This window comes from Gobius niger (assembly GCF_951799975.1).
Source record: "Gobius niger genome assembly, chromosome: 4".
NCBI lineage: Eukaryota > Metazoa > Chordata > Actinopteri > Gobiiformes > Gobiidae > Gobius > Gobius niger.
Window position 1 is genome coordinate 22,092,780 of NC_136855.1, and position 20,191 is coordinate 22,112,970.

The 20,191-nt window shown below is 41.2% G+C and overlaps 1 protein-coding gene and 1 long non-coding RNA gene across 3 annotated transcripts in view; both read left to right on the forward strand.

Annotated features, from left to right (window-relative positions):
* The window catches only part of LOC306961987, a 97,426-nt gene that overhangs the window by 25,596 nt on the left and 51,639 nt on the right, over positions 1–20,191 (forward strand). The gene's annotated exons all lie outside the window — the stretch shown is intronic.
* The window catches only part of elp4 (elongator acetyltransferase complex subunit 4), a 36,391-nt gene that overhangs the window by 6,853 nt on the left and 9,347 nt on the right, over positions 1–20,191 (forward strand). The window contains exons 6-10 of one of the 2 annotated variants that reach the window (XM_079554957.1): positions 857–941; positions 3,086–3,274; positions 7,496–7,604; positions 9,135–9,241; positions 19,526–19,606. In XM_079554957.1, coding sequence (XP_079411083.1) covers positions 857–941; positions 3,086–3,274; positions 7,496–7,604; positions 9,135–9,241; positions 19,526–19,591 — 556 coding nt within the window. In that variant the 3' untranslated portion in view covers positions 19,592–19,606. Of the gene's footprint in view, positions 1–856; positions 942–3,085; positions 3,275–7,495; positions 7,605–9,134; positions 9,242–19,525; positions 19,607–20,191 lie in introns of those variants that run through there. The other variant, XM_079554956.1, reaches the window with a different exon arrangement.

Sequence of the window (20,191 nt, forward strand, 5' to 3'; positions counted from 1 at the left end):
AACACAATGTGCTCCTACACAATAGCTGCCAACAGGAGGAAGCCTCCTGCCTAACTGCATGTCAAACCACCCTAACCCCCTACCTCTGAGAGCGGGCACGGGCAGAGAGGCCAAAGAGGGAAGGTGTCCCTGTTTCACCAAACCTGCTGTATCATTAGCCACAGCAGGGTCAGGACACACTATTGTTGAGCTGAATAACTGAAATTGAGTACATAGATGTACTTGGCGCAAGTGTAATCAAGACAAGTGGTGTATTACTGTTCTTTATGTAGGACTATTGGCGTGTGACCAATCTGTGTATCAGCCTTTGCAGCATGTAGAGTGAATAGGCATCTGACTAGCAGCCCAGTATGACTCTTTGCAAAGTGGTCATTACAATGGTGAAGGAGTTCTTAAGCGGACCATTCTGTGTAAAAAGACAGGGTTAACATTTGTGTTGGCTAAGATTTTGCGGGTAGTGTTTGCCTTATCCCTGATTAAACACCAAACTGCTGCTTCGTCTTAATTGCAAATATTGGCCTATTATTTTTACCTGTTGAGTATGTTTGAGCAAATGAGCGTTAGTTGTCTTTCTGTCTTGGCACAATCAAATCCTCGGGGAGCTGACAAGAGAACCTGTCGTGTTGTAATTTAATCAACCAAATAAATTAATTGGATCTCTTGATATGGATCTGTCTGCTTCAGTGGCTCCAGAAAAGCAGAGTCAAGAGGAACATGCTGCAGTCATAAAGGATTAGGTTACTACAGTGATGGGCTTGGCACAGATTGATCAAAACGGTTTCAGTTACTGTACAGTGTTTATGCCCCCCATGTAATGCTTTGGTTCCTTTCTCTGATGTGTCCTCTCTCCTTTTAGTCCAATGCTGGAGTCCTACTCGGCTCTGCTTAAGTCACTTCAAGAGGTCATTCAGAAGGAGGGCTTTGAAGTAGCCGCCTCATCGGTAAGAGCTCAGAAATACCACATGCACAATATCTTTAGATGCAATCAACCAATATCAGAGTGTACAGTCACATCTTTTCTGGGCAAAAGACACAAATGATTATTAGTTATAGGCCATCACAATTTATCAATTGACTTAATAATGCAATTCGAATAGTTGCATTTGGCAAATCACAAAGACAGTACTTATTTAGGCTATGCTATCTCTGCAAATATCTCCATGGGGCCTTATTCTGTAGGAATCACGCTAACTCTGTGGTTAACGGCAAGTCTATACAAGCGTTTTCTGAAATATATACACTTATTGTATTTGCTTCATACTTCGGTCTTCTGAAATGTTTATGCTCCTGGACATGCTTAACATGCATGTACACTTTGATCTGAATCTTGATTTTAAAACATAATCTAATGGCAATCCTTTACTGCAATTTTACTGTACTTTAATAATACTTTACTTTAATATTTTTACCCATTATCATTCAGCCCTATTCTGAGACTGATTGATTACTCAATTTACCAAACAGTGCTTTATTCACCTAGATTCTGTGACCTCTCTGCTCGTCACCTGGAGCCACCTCTCCCCCTGTCATTCAGATACAGGGTTTAACTGCCCTACCCCCCACCTCTCCTCCCCAAGCGCTGTCACTCACACGCCAGATTAACTGCTGACATCATTAAAGCGGTGTGGCCGCCTGACATACTGTTGGCACAGTCCAGGAATGCAGAGGGCCACAGAGCACCATGGGTACTGGCACAAAGATGCCCAATATGGATCATGATGTTTATTCTATATTTTTAGATTTAATGTAGAGTCCTTTCCAATGTGACCTTATTCCATATTTCCAAGTGACGTCTCCCTGACCTGCTACAGCTATTACCAGAAACACCTCTCAAAAGAGGGTATTAGGCCTCTGGTTCTTGGCTGTATTTACCTGGCACAGTTCCCTCATTTTTCTATAGGATAACTATAGGAGTAAAATTTGGCTTCTTCTCAGATGTTGCCACAGCAACAGTCATATAACTACACTAACCTCTGCCCTTATCCAGACATTTTTAATATTCAAATAATATTAAGGGTTGGTTTCTTGATGTCTTCTTTTGGTTGACCATATGCAACCATACAAACTGATGTCAAAGGGTTGAAGTGAACGATGAATGCAGTATTTGTTTGAGAGTTCTTCCTTTGGAAACTTTGAGTCTACAGTGAAAAAGTCACATGAACAATGGAGTTTATTTTTCCAAGATTCCTGTAACGCTGATGCAGATATAAACAAGGCTTAGGTCATGGACTTGTGAAAGGAAGCAATGGTGAGAGGGGTGGAGATTTTTAAAATGCTTTAAAAATAGAATCAAATATTGAACACGAGCAATAACTGAGCTTTGCAAAAAATAGCAAAATCAACTGCAGTTGTTTATACATTTTTGAAACCTGTTTCATTTGGACATGCTTCTTGGGTCCGTCTGTGTCATTGGTATACAGCCTTTTCCAGCAGTTTTCTGCTCTTCTGCATTGTCTTGGGTTTCTTTTAGTGTATTGGAGTGGTTCTCTCCACCCTCACTCAGGCCTCTTGGCTAAAGAGCACTACTGTATTGCCAAGAATGTGCTGGGGTTTCTGGGTGGCGGCCATATTGGAAGACAGTCTGACAGGTCCATTGTATGTGTGTCAGATGGCCCCTGTGATTGGGCAGTTGTGTCCAGTCACATTTGAGCTCAGTGTCCCGATTGTCTGTACAGGCAGCAGACGGCCTCCCCAGAGTTTGGATTATTATCCAATAACATGAAGCTTTAAAAAGTCACTTAAAGTTATAACATCCACTTTGTTCACCTGAAAAACTGGAAAAGTGGTGGTCTCATAACCAGAACGTTGACAGTTCGAAACCAGTTCCGACCTGTGCCGTAGGGCAAGACACTTCATCGACCTTACCTATTGAATAAGATGTGTGAGTTATTTGTGGTGGGTGAAGAGACTGTTGATTAACATTGTTTCTGTCTGTCTGGTCACAAAAATGTAAAATAAATGTGTCAGAGAAAGTGTCTCTAAATACTGCGATAAGACTGAGCAGCTAATATTCCCTTGTGCTAAATGGATTGAAGTTGGATGTGGGTTTTAATACATTTTCTCCACTTGATTCTGTTTTGTCCAGTCAAAGTCCCGAAATATCCTTCGCATCGGGCTTCATTCCCTTGGCTCGTCTCTTTGGGGTGATGACCTATGTTGCTGTGACAACCCAAAGCATGCCCACGCCCTCACAACTTTTCTCTATGGTCTGCGCGCTCTGCTGAGGTCATCCCTGGCAGTGGCCGTAGTTACTGTGCCTTCACATCTTATCCAGGTAAGACCGTGCTCCACAGAACAAAAATGTGTGCTGTAAACTCAGTATTGATTAAACCATTAGAAATGCAGTACTGTCTGAAACTTTGAAATTATATTATATTTAAAGCTTTTAACTCGCTGGTTCTCAAACCTTTTTTTCCTGGTAAGGCAAGGCAAGGCAACTTTATTTATACCGTACATTTCGTACACAATGAGGTACCCATTTTTAAAAATTGGGTACCTTCCTCACCACGTTATGCCAACTAAAATAATTCCAATGTAGTGAAATTGAATTGGCTATATGCTTATTTGCTAGTGTGATGCTGTTGGATTCATAAAATGTACTTGTCTTGATAGCTATATCAAAAGCAGACTTGTCTTATATTTGGTTACAAGACAAGTCTGCGCTTCAAACGGTCAGTCATGAGGCAGTAGTTCACAAATGCAGGGCAGCGCATATTTGTTTGTGATAAACACAAGAGGAGTTTGAAGAAAAGGTAGCCTACACTTTAATACAAAGAGAGCCTCAAGTAGGCCTTTTAACAGCAACAGTTTTGACTGCAACATCAATGCTAGCAGTTGATGGCACAGTTGGCATTTGATATGCTCTACTAAAAAAAAATCAAGCCTAGAGAAAGGCTAGAAAAACCTTAGACTAGGATCGTGAAGACTCCTCTCACGCTGCACGTTAGAGATGAAAAAGACCACTGACATAAACGAGCGAGGGGTAAAAGTGCACAATAAACTTAATTTGTGAACAGTTTGAAGAATAAGATATGTGTTGTACGTGTTAATAGTTAGACATTAAGGTAGTCCCAGTCTGTTTGTACAATTACTGAACAGTTTGGTTTTCATGACTTGTCCACCCACTTCAATCTCATAAATGGGCCTCAAACACCACCCTCTTAATTAACAGGACTCAGTTTCAGTTCATTTTAGTCCCTCCTTTAAGTAATGTGTTTTGGAGAGGTGAGGGGGGCACTGGGTCCTTGTGCTTAGTGTTTGAGTCCAGTCTGGCTTCTCAGTGTGAAGGTGGAGTCATCTGCTCAGGCATATGGCAAACCACAGCCCACTGCCAGACAGTCCACTCTACATACTCCACAGAAGCAGCTGAGACTTCTACATGTCCACCACTCCCAATGTCGGGTTGCATTCCCTGTATAATGCACATTTTTATCTCACACCGTTTTTTTTGTCTTTAACACCTGAGTTGCCCCATATTCTTCTGCCTTTTTGAGTTAAAAATGTAGACTGGCTAACTAGCAGATGTCAGCTGTGGTGGGAGAGTTCCCCCTGTCTTTTGTTGGCTTGGACCCCAAAGCCTTAATCTGCTCCCACCCTTCTGGATGACGGTAAAGAAAGAAGTAAATGAGAGACGGTGGAAGAGGATTTTCATTTTTTTTTTGTGGATCAAATCAGGTGTTAGGATGTTAGAGCCAGCATATGAGTGGCTGTCAATTAATGCAAAATATAACTTTACGTTTCATTCATAGTAACTTCTCTTCACTTTGCTCACTTAATCACCTGGTTTGCATGGTCCTTAAAAGACTGTCTAGACTTGAAATAGTGCACTGGCAGTGACCACACTGGACTCTGTCTATTATTTAAGAGCTCTAGAAGCAATGCACTGAAAGCTCACGGCAGCTCTGTGCCACAGTCCGTCTGAAACATTAATTAGTCTTGTCCTAGCTTAGTCGTCCTCCATCATACCAGATCGCTTGCTTCCACACCCATCACTGTGAGTAAATGCATGCAAATCTAAAACACACACACCCCATTAATTTTCTCTATTTACATCTCTCCTGCTGCTCACACTAAGTGGTGTCATGACCTAAGCATTGAGTGTTTCAAACTCAAAGTAAAACTATGCTGTTGTGTAAGTAACACAGCCTACTATATTGCAATTATATCTATATGATATTGTACATAATGACAAATGAAGTTGTCTTTAAAGGGACTAAATGGAAGTTGTAATTTTTTTACTCGCTACTGCCACCTCAGGTCTTACGCGTATCTGAAGTCTCGGTTTAGCTCGTGCATGATTTTAGCAGCAGCTGTGGTGAATATGTCAGGACTCATTCTACACATTAGGACAGTGCAGGAGCATGTAGTGGGTGTAACATACATAGTTTTAAAAATTTTAAATTCTATCTAGTCCCTTTAATAAAAAAAAGTGTTTTACTGTTGAAGCATGATGTTTATAAAAACTTAAGCTATACTTGGTTTACAATACCGATACTTGAACAATACTTTGGTGATACCTACACTAAAATATAGTAAAACAATGGTTCCCAAAGTGGGCGTCGGGACCCCTCACGGTAAAAAGAAAAATGATACTCTTTTTAGTACATTTTTGAGTGTAAAACAGCATATAATTTGTGAAATCCTTTTGAATATCCCAAATAAACAGTTTATACATATTAACTTAATTAAGCATAAGAGGGAATAACTTTATGTAATGGGGTCCCAGCCAAAAAACATTTGGGAACCAGATAATAATAATAAAATCTATAAAAGACGATTTGTTTTAGATTTGTATCATTTATTTGAGCTGAAACAACTAAGTAACAAACTTACTTTAATGCTGTCCTTGGACCAACAGGCATCAAAACTAAAGATATCTTTTTTTTTTCAGTACCTGCTATCGATATTTAAATTTCCAAATACCAGTAGAACCTACATTTTTTATATTGTTTAACGGTACCCAGCCCTAGATATAATGTACGTAACCCAGACTTACAAATAATGCATGTAAGATTTTTTTTAAATTTGTTTTTAAACTGAAACATTATCTCACCAAGTCTGGAAGTCAAATAATGTTTATATTAACATTTTATTTTACTGGCAACAATTCAGTTTTTGTTCTGTTGTCTCTGCCACTGCAAGTTGTCCGATCAGAAAGCCCTCAGAGCCCCATGTTTTGGCCAGATTCTATCATCCCATATAAAACCATTAGGCAAATAGGCAATACAAATGTATTCAGTTGATGACAGCCAAGGCAGCCTTCATTTTAAAGCAGCAAGAGTGCTCTTGAGTTTATCATTAGTTAGTCAATAGAGCAAAAAACAATATATGAAGATACATTTACGCTTTCCTGTCTGAAAGTAGAAAAAGAGTTGGGTGTATCACATCACATGCCAATGAAGTCTAAGACTATATATATATATATAAGCTACTGTAGTAAAAATAAAGAGGCCAAGGGATAAACACTCTTCTCTTGATCTTTTATTAATAAAAAACTAACTGCAGATGGTCTTTTTTTCACCCCTTAACATTAAACCAAATAAACTTCAAGTGCCAATTAGCAGCGCGCTAGACAACTCCGTCTTTAATCGAAAGTGCTACTGCCAATAGGGTCAATCCATGTAGTATTCTTACATTATTGATTGATAATTATTTAATTGTCGTTTGTGACTGACCTTGTATACCCTGTAGAGTAAGTGCTAGCTGTCCTGACTGGGATATGCATACTTTAAAAGTAGGACAAAAAGGCCAAGGAAGAAGAAAGAGTTGGGAAAAGACATGGAGGCATAAAAACTGCATTAGCCGGTGGCAGCCAACACAGAGAAGTCTGTGAATGATTCAAGAGGCAAAGCAGATTAATATTTCAGGGCTCTCTCTCTCTCCCTCTTTCCCAGTGTCCCTCTATCTTTGCCCTGGCCTATTCCTGTTTGACTGTTCTTTTCACAGTTGCAAATTACAACCTAACCAGTAGGGGGAGCTCTCCTCATCGAGCTTCTGCAGAGTTTTCCTTTTTCCAGCCATTCTGTGTGCAAGCTTTTGATTTTCACAGTCTTAACTCTAGTTTCATTTGTATTTTGTAATCCATATCATTCTATCCTTTTCCTATGTTGCGTTATTTACATTCACGTTTTGCATTTCGTTAAGTATAGTTAAAGTTATGTGCATTACCTGTATGCGGGCACAATGTACGAAAAAAGCAACAGAAAAGTTAGTAAGAAAATAAATGGATGGAGTTAAAAGATCACTGACTCCTAAATCTCATCCATGGGTGTGTATCTGAACTTCATGTCCATTTCTTGGCCTTCCTCCCCCCTCCAGAGCCCTTTCCTCTTTGTATCTCTTCAGCTCCTACTACGCCCAGGACAGCAATGACCTGGCCACGGGAAATGATGACCTAATTTAATTGAAACACTGATGGCTCGTCAGGAGGCTTTTAATTACCTGCTCATGTTTCTCTCTCTCATTCCCTCTCTCTCCCTCTCTCTCGCTCAAACAGAACAGAGCTTTAATGGGCAGGATCGCCAAGCTATGTGACACCGCCATTGCCCTGGAATCATTCAAAGGCTCGGAGAGGGAGACCAACCCACTCTATAAAGATTACCATGGTATGAACACACAAATGCACACTGCCTTTTCTTTCTGTGTCTTGCAAACGCATACACTCGGGCGTTAGTGCATTAAGTTGCGGGGCTGGGGCTGTGGATGGAGGCAGGGCATCCCCCTCGCAGGCCCGGCTGTCAGTGCAAGTTAGCGTGTTGCTGCTCAATCAGACGTGCTCCTCAGTAGACAGGCCGGGGGGTATTCAGCTGCCACGCTGTAGCCCTCTCCCTCACTCTCCCTCCATCCTCTGGTCTCTCTCTTTCTCTCTCCATCCTCTAGCAGAGCCTCCCTCTCTCACCCTCGGCCGATGCCCGGTCCCAGCGCCCATACCCCTGAGGCCCAGAGCAGACTAACACTGGGGAATCGATATCCTCACCATCACTCTCTCTTCCCCTCTGCTTCTATCTCTCAGTCTCTTGCTCAATGTCTCCCTAGCCAGCATGGGCTGCTAAAAAATGGAGGCTTTTTACAGACAAGACACAAATGAGGAGAAAGTTGTAGGATTTATTGGAAGGTGTCTTCATGTCTCTGCAGAGGTAGCCATTAATTTCTCTCTGAATTCATCAGCCTTTCTTTTTTTCTTCACTGTAACACTCTTTGTGTATAAAGGTCAACAGAACCAATGGGGTATTTTTAGCCATTACCATGCGTTCCCTCTTTCCCTCAAATTCTGCTTGTGTACAGCTCACTCTAATCCCCCAAACTCTCCTTGGGGTAGCAGTGCTCACATTATAAACAGCCCTGTCTTTTCTACAAATGTTTAACCAGTAAAGTTTTGCATAACATAAAGATGCTGTGATAATGACCATTTTTTACCTCGTGTCCAAAACGGTTCCTTTCTTTTTGTCAGACCAGCCAGAGGTCGGTTTGTGAAATACATTTGAGTGTTTTGATGCGAGTTGGTTATGAGTACAAACGCATCTGGTATGAGCGTCCGTGTGCGTGAGGGGTTGCGCGTGCACGCGTGTTTGCGGCGGCAGTTCGGGGCTGCTCAAAGCATGCTGGGAAGGCTGTCACTGCAGATCATGCAAGGGGAAATCACCCAAGTGCACAGAGGAGAGGACCCACCATCCCCCACTTTGTCTGTTTCTCTTTCTCCATTACTCCCTCCATCTCTCCTCCCTCACACGCTTACTTATGCTAGCCCACTTTTACCCTTCTTTCCCAGCTTTGTACAGATGTAACTTTGTGGTGATGGTGAGTCACAAAGTGGCCTTGAAGATGAATGACTAAGTTGAATATCTTATTGATGAATTATTGTTTGTATTGTGTTATGCTGCTTCTGTTTCCTCTTACAAAATATGAATTAGGCTTTAAACTCTGGAAACAAAAGCGGAATAGGTTTGCAAAATGTTTATGGGCTCACATTTATTTTATATCATTTCTCTAACAATATACCTTTTTTCATATTTGCTGATTTATGAGTTAGTCTTCTTGGATTCTCTTCTTGGATTGTCTTCTCTTCTAAAATAATCTTATAATAATCAAATCATCTTTTAATTTATGAAGTGGTAACCTATTCTGCATCTTTCCAGGTCTGTTGCATGTTCGCCAAGTTCCTCACCTGAACTGTCTAGCGAGTCAATTCCCGGACCACAAGGACTTGGCATTTAAGCTCAAGAGGAAACAATTCAGCATTGAGGTAAAATCTTTATTTAGCTTTTTCAAGCCAATGTTGTAAAATCTGGTGCTGTGCGTAATTTATTTTGGGCCAAAAGTCGCCATCTAGTTAATATAAGAGTACCGGCACTCTGCAATTACACATGCTGCAGCCTGCACACACACCTGCTAATCAAAAATACATTTTTAATATCTAAACGAAACGTATAAGAACAAGGTAAGTTAAGAGCCTGTTGTGTTTTTCTCGTCCACGTAAATGGTTCAATTAATGTTTATTAGCTTTATTTTTTGTATAATGAGTTCTCGGTGCTGTCAAAGATATTTATTCATTCATTCATTCTGACCATGTCACATCATCGCTCTCACTCACGGCAATCTATCTGTCAGTGAACTACCACCGTGGAAGCAAATTAAGGGGCCCTACTCTTAGCTCAGGCTCATGATTGGTTCTCATTACATTATCATTACCTTATCACACCCTCTGGTCCCTATGAGCTCTATTGTCTCAGCCAAGGGGAGGAATTATTCTCTGCCGGCTTTGCCCATAGTCAACCCCTGCCAGCTTTTACTATCCTTTCTCCTCTGCGCCCCTCCCTTTTTCCTGAATAGGCCACTACAGTATGGATTTATAAGGGTCATAAACGTCAAGGTGGTTATCCTCAATGGTCTTTTAATTAGCCCTCTATGTAGGCTAGGGCAGGGGGCATGGCCTGAAGCATCCATGGAGCGCTCTGGGTCATGTGTCTCAGTATCCCATAGTTAGAGGCTAGAGCCAAAGGTTAGTTTTATTTGGGTTGTTTTACAGAGCTATATAGGAATCCAATATTGGCTTTGATGCTTGGCATTAAACTGGTGTCATACCACGGCATCTATGCTGATGTCTGTAATAGCTGGGGTATTTCCCAGAAAACATAGTATCATCAGCCATGTCAAAGTCAAAACCAAAGTTGAAATGTAATTTTTCAAGCGCTACAATAATGTGTAATACTGTGAAACTTATCTCTGATATCTGATATATTTGCTGGGGTTCTTGTTCATCGTGTATCTAGCCGTGTGCTGTGCCATCCTGTGTGTGACCTGCTGGTCAACTGTGACGGTGGCCCACTGATTGACATATGAGAGAGTGATAAGAATCTAGGCCATGTGTCTGACATGTGACAGCCCACACCATCCCTGCTAATCACCTCATTTACTCAAGCTACAGGACTCTTCTGCCTGGGGCCACACAATACTGCTCAGCCTGACATATGTACATCTACAGCCAAACCGGAGGATGAGCATGTTACCTGCTGCCCTGCACTCCTCTCAACTCTTGACACTCTTTTAATATTGGGAAGCCTTGTTTTTTTAGCTGTGATTAATTGTGATGAGATGACTGTCAGGAAATTGGCAGGTGGGCAGCGCTCATCCAGCTACATATCAACTCAACTGCGCTCACAGTTTTGGTGCTAACACATTATCAGCTGTTTGACTTGCACTTCAATACCTAGCATTGTCAGATTTGGTAGGACTGGTGATCTGTTATATCTTGGGCTCTAAGTTTATCAACAATCATGCTATGCGCTGGTTAATCCATCAGAAACTACGGTGATGACTGCTATTTTTCAAGGGTTCAAACTGCGGTTGATGAGAACTTATTAGCACGAAGCCCGCAGCCAGAATTAACCCTCGGCCCTGTCTGAGCAGGTAGGGAGCGTAGGTGTTCAAACAGGGTTAACACTTACTCATTGACACAGTGCAGCTTGCACATGACTGTTTTGTCATTCAATACATATTTCTGACACTGCTCACGCACAGAGTTTGGTGACAGGTACTTTGTCACGCACGCACTTTTGGGAGAACTGTCCCGCCTGCTCGTTTTAGACCAAAATGGGCTTTTGTCATAACTTTCACAATGTGAGATGCTTTGAGGATGAAACTGGGGAAGAATGCTGGCGGTATGTAATTACATTAGTCTTACCTCTGGGTGACCCTTTAAACTGACTGGCAATGTGCCTGTGGGGCACTGGGGCCAACAGAAGGTCACAGGTCAAATACAGTATAAGACGAGGATTTGTCAAATTAGTCGCCTTTTTAAAGAGGCAATTAAAAGTTGTCTGCTGCACTGACAGCCTCAGTCATTTCAAGGACTATCCACCGCCTGCATAGTTTTGTATCATACCTATATTTTAGCTTAGGTTTAAAGACACTTATCACCTCAAGGCTCTTTGAGGTGTATGGTATAAGATGGAAGACTATATAACATGTATTTTTACATGATTTTAGTCAACTGATATCAAAGTAACACTTGGCAAAAATTATTTTGGAAGACATTTTCATTGTGTTTAATTTGAACATTGTAGTTTGTTATAGATTAACTTTAAAACACAGTTGAAGATGGTGTCAGGATTCTGTTCAAGATGCTGCTTTAAGAATTTAAACTGCTTAGAACAAGTTTAAGTGTCTGAATGTGGTGAATAAAGATAAGTTTAATTTTTCTTGGCATGTCCTCAAAACGTCTTTTAGCCACGCCTGTGTCAGCCCCCTGTTGCAGCCCGTGGGTGCCAAGGGAAGGGTGTTAATGGACCTATGTGAGGAACAGAGCAAAGGCTGTGAGAGGAGGGGCACATCGGTGAAGAGGAACAGTTAAGTGATTCTCAGGTCAGGTCTAATTAAAATGAGGGCTTTTCCTCAGAGGCACTAAGCCGTCTCATCAGAAAGCAAACGTAAAATGGAGAGATATCTAGACAGAGTTGGACAAGGCTCAGTCCGGGGGCATGTTCTGTGTGTTTGTTTATTCTTGGTGTATATGATTCCATGTGGAAAGGAACTATCAATGTAATGGTTGGTTCACTATTCAATACATAATGTATATTTGTCCATACTTGCAGTGGTTTCTGATGGTTATTTACATCCCAAGAGAAAACTAAATACATGTCCTGAACCTATTAGAATTCACAAGATGTCCACATATTGTATATGTGAGTTGTGCCATTGTCTTGGTAGCCACGATCAGATATGTAAGGACCTTTGGAATAAAAATTTCAGTAAATAATTTATACCTCCTCAACACACACCATTCGCTGTCACGTTTTAGAATGAGGTGTGGTTAGGGTTAGTATGCGAATGAGAAAGAGACCGAGAGAGTGCAGTCGGGGCAGAGGCACGCGATCAGACCCCTTAGCTGAACAATATTCGCAACATACATCAGATATGCATCAATTATTTAAAGGGGCATTATCTATTCTGGAAATGTGCTTCTGAAAATGCTTGTAAGGACTGTTTGCTGACTCTTGGGTTTGTGAGGGATGTTTTTAGGCTTATTTACTGATTTATGTATTATGATACTACTGTGTGGCCACATATCTTCAACTGAACATGGCAAATGCTCGGGCAGCCCGGTGTGAGAAAATCTTGTGATGTTTGGTAGCCGTCCTGAATATAATAATTTAATATTTTGCTAAACTATATGCTATATGTGTACCATACCTTGTGTTTGTCCAGCGTTTCCTACTATTATCCATTTGTTCCAAACCACTTTTGGTTCAGAATTCAAACAGATTGGCGGGAGCAGCACAAGATGGATTCTCGTGTGTTTGTGAACTCACAAGTACCGCATGCTGAATACAGAAACTTGGACATTTCTTCTCTGCAGTTAAAATAATGAATCTCATGTAGCTTAAGTTAGTTCTAGATGCTTGTTTGTTTTTCCACATGCTAAATTAAAGCAATGGACAGTTGTTTTTATATGTTGGTCTATTGTAGAGCATGTTTTTGGGCTCCTAAGGTCTGAATTTGTGCTGTCCTCTTCACATTATCAACACTTTGTCAAAACGATTCTTGCAACTTCAGAATTCCTAACTAAACCAAAGAGACTATATGCACTTCTTTCTGCCAAAGTGTGTAACAACTTGGTCTCCATGAGCCTGGTTGTGAAGCTGTTTTATCAATGAGCAGTGAACCTTTATCATAGTCCATGCTCCGCTCAGCCCTGATCAGCCCAGACCAGCCACACTGGACTCAGACCTGATTAAAGTAGCACTAGTCGTCTTCAGCTCGCATTAAAAGTAGAAGCACAGGGCAGTTTCTTCAGGCCACATTGCATCTATGAGGTCTTTGCTTGTATAGAAACTGTGTAAATGCATTCATATTTGTAACTGCATTACCATAATTATAGTGGCATGTAGCTTTTGCCCTGGGTGCTAGGTTTGGTTTTAGGATGTTTTTTTGTAGTTTAGTAACTTAAAAGTTTCCAAGTGGTGTCCCCTGTCTCATGTGTCCACAGAAAAAATGTCGAATTGCCATGTGGGCACAAACACTTCCATGGTCTGAGTGGTTCAAAGGTGGAATGTTGATCCGGAGCAGGAGCATCAACCTCTGGAAAGCTCTCTGCTTGGGTCCTAAAAATAACTTTCCCACACTCTGGCAGCTCGGTGTGCTGGGGGTTCACAAGATGGAGACTGACCAGGGTGTTGTTCAATGTTTGTTTCTGACAAGCATTAGTATATTAAAACCTTTTGGAATGTTTTGTTTGTTTTGTTTAAACTTTTTGTGTTATTGTGCAAGATCATGTTGTTGTTTTTTTGTTGTTGTTGGATTTTTTGCCTTTTTGTTATCCACAATTTGAAAGTGACATTATGGAATTTAATGGTATCAAGTTAGTGTGTGGATTTGGAAAGCTGTGTGCTGCATATATTTGGACAACATGCATTGCAAATTATTTGCTACATTTTTCAGATATATAAATATATATATATTTTTTTTTACATAATTGCTTGCTCCTCTTAGGTCTTGGTTTGGCTTTGATTCTACTCATACTTACGCCCTTTCTGCTGTGAAAATGCCTGTATGTAGCATGGAGTGTGCAAACAGTAAACACTAAACACTGAGTTGTTTAAAGTAGTGCTCTCCATTGAGACACATTGAGCCGCTTCTGAGTCGCTGTCCTCATGAATTTTATGAGGGCAAGTGTCCTTCAGAGTTCACAGGTGGCTATTGAAAGACTAAGCCAGATGATGGAGGATAGTTTGGACACATAGCGCTTTGAATAGACTTTAATTACACTCTAAAGTCAAAGCGGAGGGCCACAGGGAGGACAAGTCTGCACTTCAACAGGGAACTTTGAGGAGATACTTGGCTTATCAGAAATCTACGTTAGGCTCATGGAAGCATAAAAGCAGCTTGTTCTTATGTCTTTGTGCCACCTAACGTACATATGTGATTGTGTTAAAGTGGGGGAAGTTTCTGGTGGAGAGTACTCCAGTGTGTGGCTTAACCAAACTTTCCTTTTGTCCACAACAATGATGAGTGATTATGAGTGACAGGGGTGTTAGGAGTGGGATCTGGTGAACAGAATGCGGCTAAGCGTTCGCTCACAGAAGCCTTCAAAAGGTCACATTTGAGGCACTTCTGAGCTGGTTCTTTATGTTCAGTATTTAATTTTCTGTTTTGTATATGATATACAGTATGATCATTTATGCTCAATCTCTCAATCAACCTCATTTTTTGATGCATTTAGACCTCTATCCCTGACCTTTCTTTGCACTCAAAATTGAACTGAATGTCTCTGTCATTTTCAATTTGTCTTTTCTTATAATATCTCAATTCCATAAGGCTTGAAGGCAAGATAATAAGTGTGCCCAGTTGTCCTTTTGTTATGCCAAGTCCATACATTGTGCCTATACAGGCCGTACCCACGGGCCCCTCCCCCTGCACCTCACATACTCATTGTGGCCCACGCTAGCTAAGAATGAGCAGAACGTGCGTGCAAATGTTTCCCAGGAGGCAGCTGTAGACTAAGGGCTTGGAGGCTGAGGATGGCTCTAGATGGCAGTTAGCGATGATCCAGTATTTTTCTTTAGCCTGCTAACTTCCTCCTCCCTCTCTCTGAGCGCAGCCGTGATGCTAATGGGGGGTGACAGCTCACCTCTCCCTAGCGTGCCTACCGTCCTCGGAGCGTTACAGCCCCCCTCGTACTTCCCCACTGCTCCCCAAGGCCTGAAGGCCACAAAGGTTACTCCATATGTTAGTGTGGGGATTCTATGAATCCCTTTTCCCTGTGACAATGCTGCATTTGGACCCCTTGTTTAGTCTTCATTCTTTGTAGTTCTTGTACTCTACTGTCATACAACATTAAGCCTCATTGTCATCGATTATGTTGTTTATCTAACATGATTGTCAGATGCTGAACAACCAAACAACGTAGTTATAAACTATATTTGTTGCCGATACAGCTCTGAAAATGCTCTATATTAACTTTCTTGTAGTTAATGTAAATTATTATGTTTTTTTTCTAGTCAGTGGAAACAAATATTTTCAGCTGTATAATATTTTGCCTTGGTTTCCATCCTGGGGGCTGCCAGAAATTGCCTGTGGTTCCCAGAACTTTGTCTGGTCAGAGGATCAATGGAAAAACATAGAAAAGTCTACACAGCTGTATATATATAAGCTCACCATTTTATATTTCTTGCACCTCAGTGACGTTTTGGTCTTTTCATCAGACGACTGTCGTCTCATCAGATGGTTTTACTCTGATGAAGCGAAACATCACAGTGGCACGAGAAGTTAAAATACGGTGAGCTCCTTCAGTTGTGCAGATTCTTTCATTTCACTTTTTTTTTGATCCATCACTGATATGTGATGGATCATCATGTCATGGTGTCATTCCCTAAAAACTGCTGGTCAAAGAATTAAACCATTAATAAATATAATTTCACCAAATTCATCTGTGAAAAATCCAAACAGATGATTGGAAATAGAGTACAGGCGCAGAACTCACATCCGTTTATTTATATATTTATGTATTTTATTTTTTTATGTATTTGTGGGGCTGCAGATTTGAACAAGGGAAGCTTGGCCTGTCCCTGGCTATAGCTGGGGGGCTTCAAAGGAAAAAATGTTGGGAATCATCGTTCTAAGCTGTGATTGTCGCACTGTGTTTTTTTTACCCAACGGTTTAAGAATATGATTTGCTAAATCATGACGCTAATAACTACTTGTACGTTAACGTGCATATCTGGGCATGTTTCCTGCGTCTTTGTGTATATTAAAGTGTGAAGTTGTTTTTCATGAATATATTATTACAGTAGTATGTACTGCCTCCATGACTGACGGTAAAGGGTGACTTTATAAATCATTTTTGCACTTCATTCATAATTTTTGTAGGTTCCTCGTTTATTGCTGTAGGGCTTTTTTCTGTGATAAGATATATTGCCATTTTTGTTTTGCAAATAAACATCTAGTCATATCAAAATTGAAGACCATCAAATTTGAAAAGTCGCCCGCAAGTGGCAGGACTAAATATAGAGTTTTCTAAAGTATAACTGTGTATGTGACCACTTGGCAAAAAAAAATTCTCAAGCATTTAGCAGGCTGCAATCTGCACCACGCCAATTTCATAGCCCCCCATTTATTGTTCTGATGGAATGAGTGACTGTGCTGATTGTGCCCTTTTCGATTCTGATAACACCACTCACCCTAATAGCGGTCTAATATAAATATGAGGAAATGCCCTGGTGTAATCTGACTTGTCTTAATTACAGGCAGTATCCAGTAATAGGCTGCGTCCATAGATATGAGCCATTAGAGCAGTGTCTCTGGTGGAAAAGGCCTGTTTGGCTATGAGGTGCCTGATAAAGAATCCACGCCTCATTTACCTCCAATTTTTTGTTCACACGTCTCTGTATTAAATCCAGCCGTGGCGAAGGACAGTGTTCAACTGATTTGTGGGATCTCCTGTCTCATGTAGCTATAATCTGCTCAGTTTGCGTTGTCAGCAATCATCGATGTCAAATCTACGGAGAAAGGGCGTAACTTTATACAGTGACTCTGAAAAGTTAATTCCGCAGATCCTTGACTTTCACAGTGGCACAGATGGTAGCGTGGCTCGACTTGTGACTGGAGTGTTGGCGGTTCAAATCCTGTAGGAGTACACTGCTGTTCTGTCCTCGGGCAAGACACTTCACCCACCTTGCCTCCAGTGTCAGACACTGATGTATGAATGAGAGTGGATGGGTGAATGGTTCCATGATGTAAAGCGCCCATAGAAGGTAGAAAAGTGCTATATAGATGTGACCATTGACTCTTATCATGTCACTCCGACTTGCTTGTTTCCAAATAAACTTCTTAAAGTGAATGAATGATAAACTCTCTTTAATGAAATGAGCTCTAGAGAAAAATATTTTCTGAAAGTAAACAGTTGACTTTGACAAAACTCTTTATCATTTGAACTTGACATTTTGACTTAATATTTATAATATTTCAGTAGGATTTTATCTCATCGTGCATTTTTGTCTGTATTTCAAATGCTATGAAACAAAGCCCATTTCAGATTATACACCCATTATTAGTATGGAAATTAGAAGTGGAATGAGCTGAAGGCTTCTCATTTGAGTGACAGTTAAAGACACTCCTGGTTCAGTGCACTGTATTTAAGACATGTTTGATATTTTTCAAACTCTGTATTTGGCAAATTATCCTCGGGTGGCAGCTCAAGCCTTGTTGGTATTTAAGACAAATTTGAGTGAATTTGACTGAATTGTGTTGGTGGTTGCATTTAAGGGAGCATCAGTCTCATAACAGGGAGGTGTCGTCTGCTGACAGATCACTGTCTGGATGAGAGAGCACAGCAGCATCCCACCTCATTACCGTAGCAACACACTAACCCAGGGACCGACACACTGCTCGCTGTGATTAAGATGTAAATTTCCTCTAATTGGAATGTAAATTCATACATTTATATGAAGACGTCAGCTGTCAGATTGCAATATTGTGTCCTTTTTTCTCCAACTCCCCTGTTCCCCAGGCAGGGACTAGGTGCCTATAATCAGTATCATACGCGCGCAGCCCATCCTGGGATTTGCCGTTTGTTTAATGGCGAGCCTATTGTCCTGCATCCAGCCCGTCATTGTAGTGCTCCCATTCATGTTTCTGTGTTTTGTTGCAGTGTGATTTGCTCTCTCTACCTATGTTTGTTCCTCCATGCATGGCGGAGCCGTCAGGGCTTTGGGGATGAGGAGGGACTTTGTGACGGGGCTGGGGTCATCGGGTGGCCGTATTTTGTGTGTGCATCGATTACTTCTGCTGAATGTTCCTCAATGCAAATAAGTCTGCCACTTTGAGAGGAAGCACATGTATCTGAAGTAATTAATTTTACCCTTGAATGCCAGCTGTGGTGTTGGTGTGATCTGCTCTATACTGGGCCTTTCTCATCATAGAGGAAGGCGTTAATTTTGAGTTTTGGCAGACGTACCTACATTTTGGCCAATATATATAGTCTGAATATCTATGATGGGTTGTCCTTATCCAGCTATATGCGTTCAAAGTTCACATGAGCAGCAGCCCTGGAAGATTAACAGCGAATATTACTACCTGTCACTCAAACCTTTACACACACCTTTAGCAATTTTAATCCCCAAATTATAATGTGCACCTGTCCAATTTTAACAGTGTCAACAACTGTTTGTTGTTATTCAAATATCATGAGACTTGCAAAAATACTTTGCTTGTGCTACCATAAAAAGGTGATTGTCAGTTTGTGCTAAAGCCAAACCACACTACTTCTTGTCACGTTCACCCAATTATTTTCACTTGTCAAACAGACACAAGTGGTGACAGATTCAACCCCAGGACATATGAGGATGAACAAAAACAAAAGCTTTCTGTCACTACTATATCTATGTCCTAGCAGATCCTGCCAAACGTCTTTATATAATGAGCGTGTGAAAGTGAGCACACCAGGAAGAGTAATATTAGACAGTTTGTTGCCTCCAAATTAATATAAGGTAAAACATCAAGATGAGCATGCAAGTTCATGATTCCCATGATGTGTCATTCCAGCTTATTGTTGAGCTGTCCATCAGGAATCCCGATTATGTGGCCACAGCTTGTCAACAGTGCTCCACCCACCTGTGGCACTACACCTACAGTGAAATGACATGCCCTTCTGAAATTAGATCTGGAAACTTCATAAACCTCCATCACATCTCCTCCACCCATCACCTCTTCTTTAGCTCACAGATTCAATAGCTCGGAAAGCCACACGTTCCCAGACTTTGTTTTTGTTAACCAAGAATCTGCCTGCAGTCAACCAAACCAGGTTGGCTTGCTCACGTGGTTAAGAAATCATCACATCAGAAAATTTCATCAAACCCATCATCTGAACGTTCAGGTGTCAAAGGAAGGAAGTGAATCACCCGTTTGCCTCTGGCTGTCATGCAACCTTTCTACTGTACACGGTGATTCAGTGCAGACGTTGGAGAGTGATTATTAATGACTTGTTTATTTATACATACAGTATTTGCATTTGTCCTCATTTCGTTTTGCTTAGAAGTCCTTGGGCTGTGTCTCCAAACAGCACTACAAACCTGGCCCCCTGTCCCTCTGCAGACCGTAGAAGCAGCACACACAGAAGAAGAGCTAGGAAGGAAGTGGGGCAGAGCGACAGACAGAAAGGGAAGAGAGACACCATTTTGTCCCCCAGGTACGACAGAGGCACTCATGCAGAAAGATCCCACATGGAGGAGGTGCGAGAGGAGGAGGGGGGGATCAAGGAACTTCTCTGCTTATTTAGACCCCCCTGCACTCCGACCACATCTGTCTTTCTTCCTTTACCACACACCTTTAGCATATCCTATAAATGGAATGTCTGAATGCAATTTTTTTTTTTTTTCGTTCGACCTAACTATATTTAATGGTTTGCAGAAGTATACAGGTCTGTGTGCTCACCCTCTTTAGAGCCTACGTGGCCTCCAGAAGCAGTTGCTACTGTTGCCCTCAAGCGGCCCATCTTAAATGCAAATATGTGTCGGTTGTACAGTGTTCACCATTTTAGTCAACTGTGCAGCTATCTCATGGCTGTCTGCTTTAAAACAATTAAACTTGGCTCCTCCCCTGTAACAACAATCATTTGTGGATGTGTTGGGTGAAATTTAGCAAGAAATTATCATTTTCTGAATCACTTCACTCGGCTAGCTCTGTGTTTGTTTCATTCTTT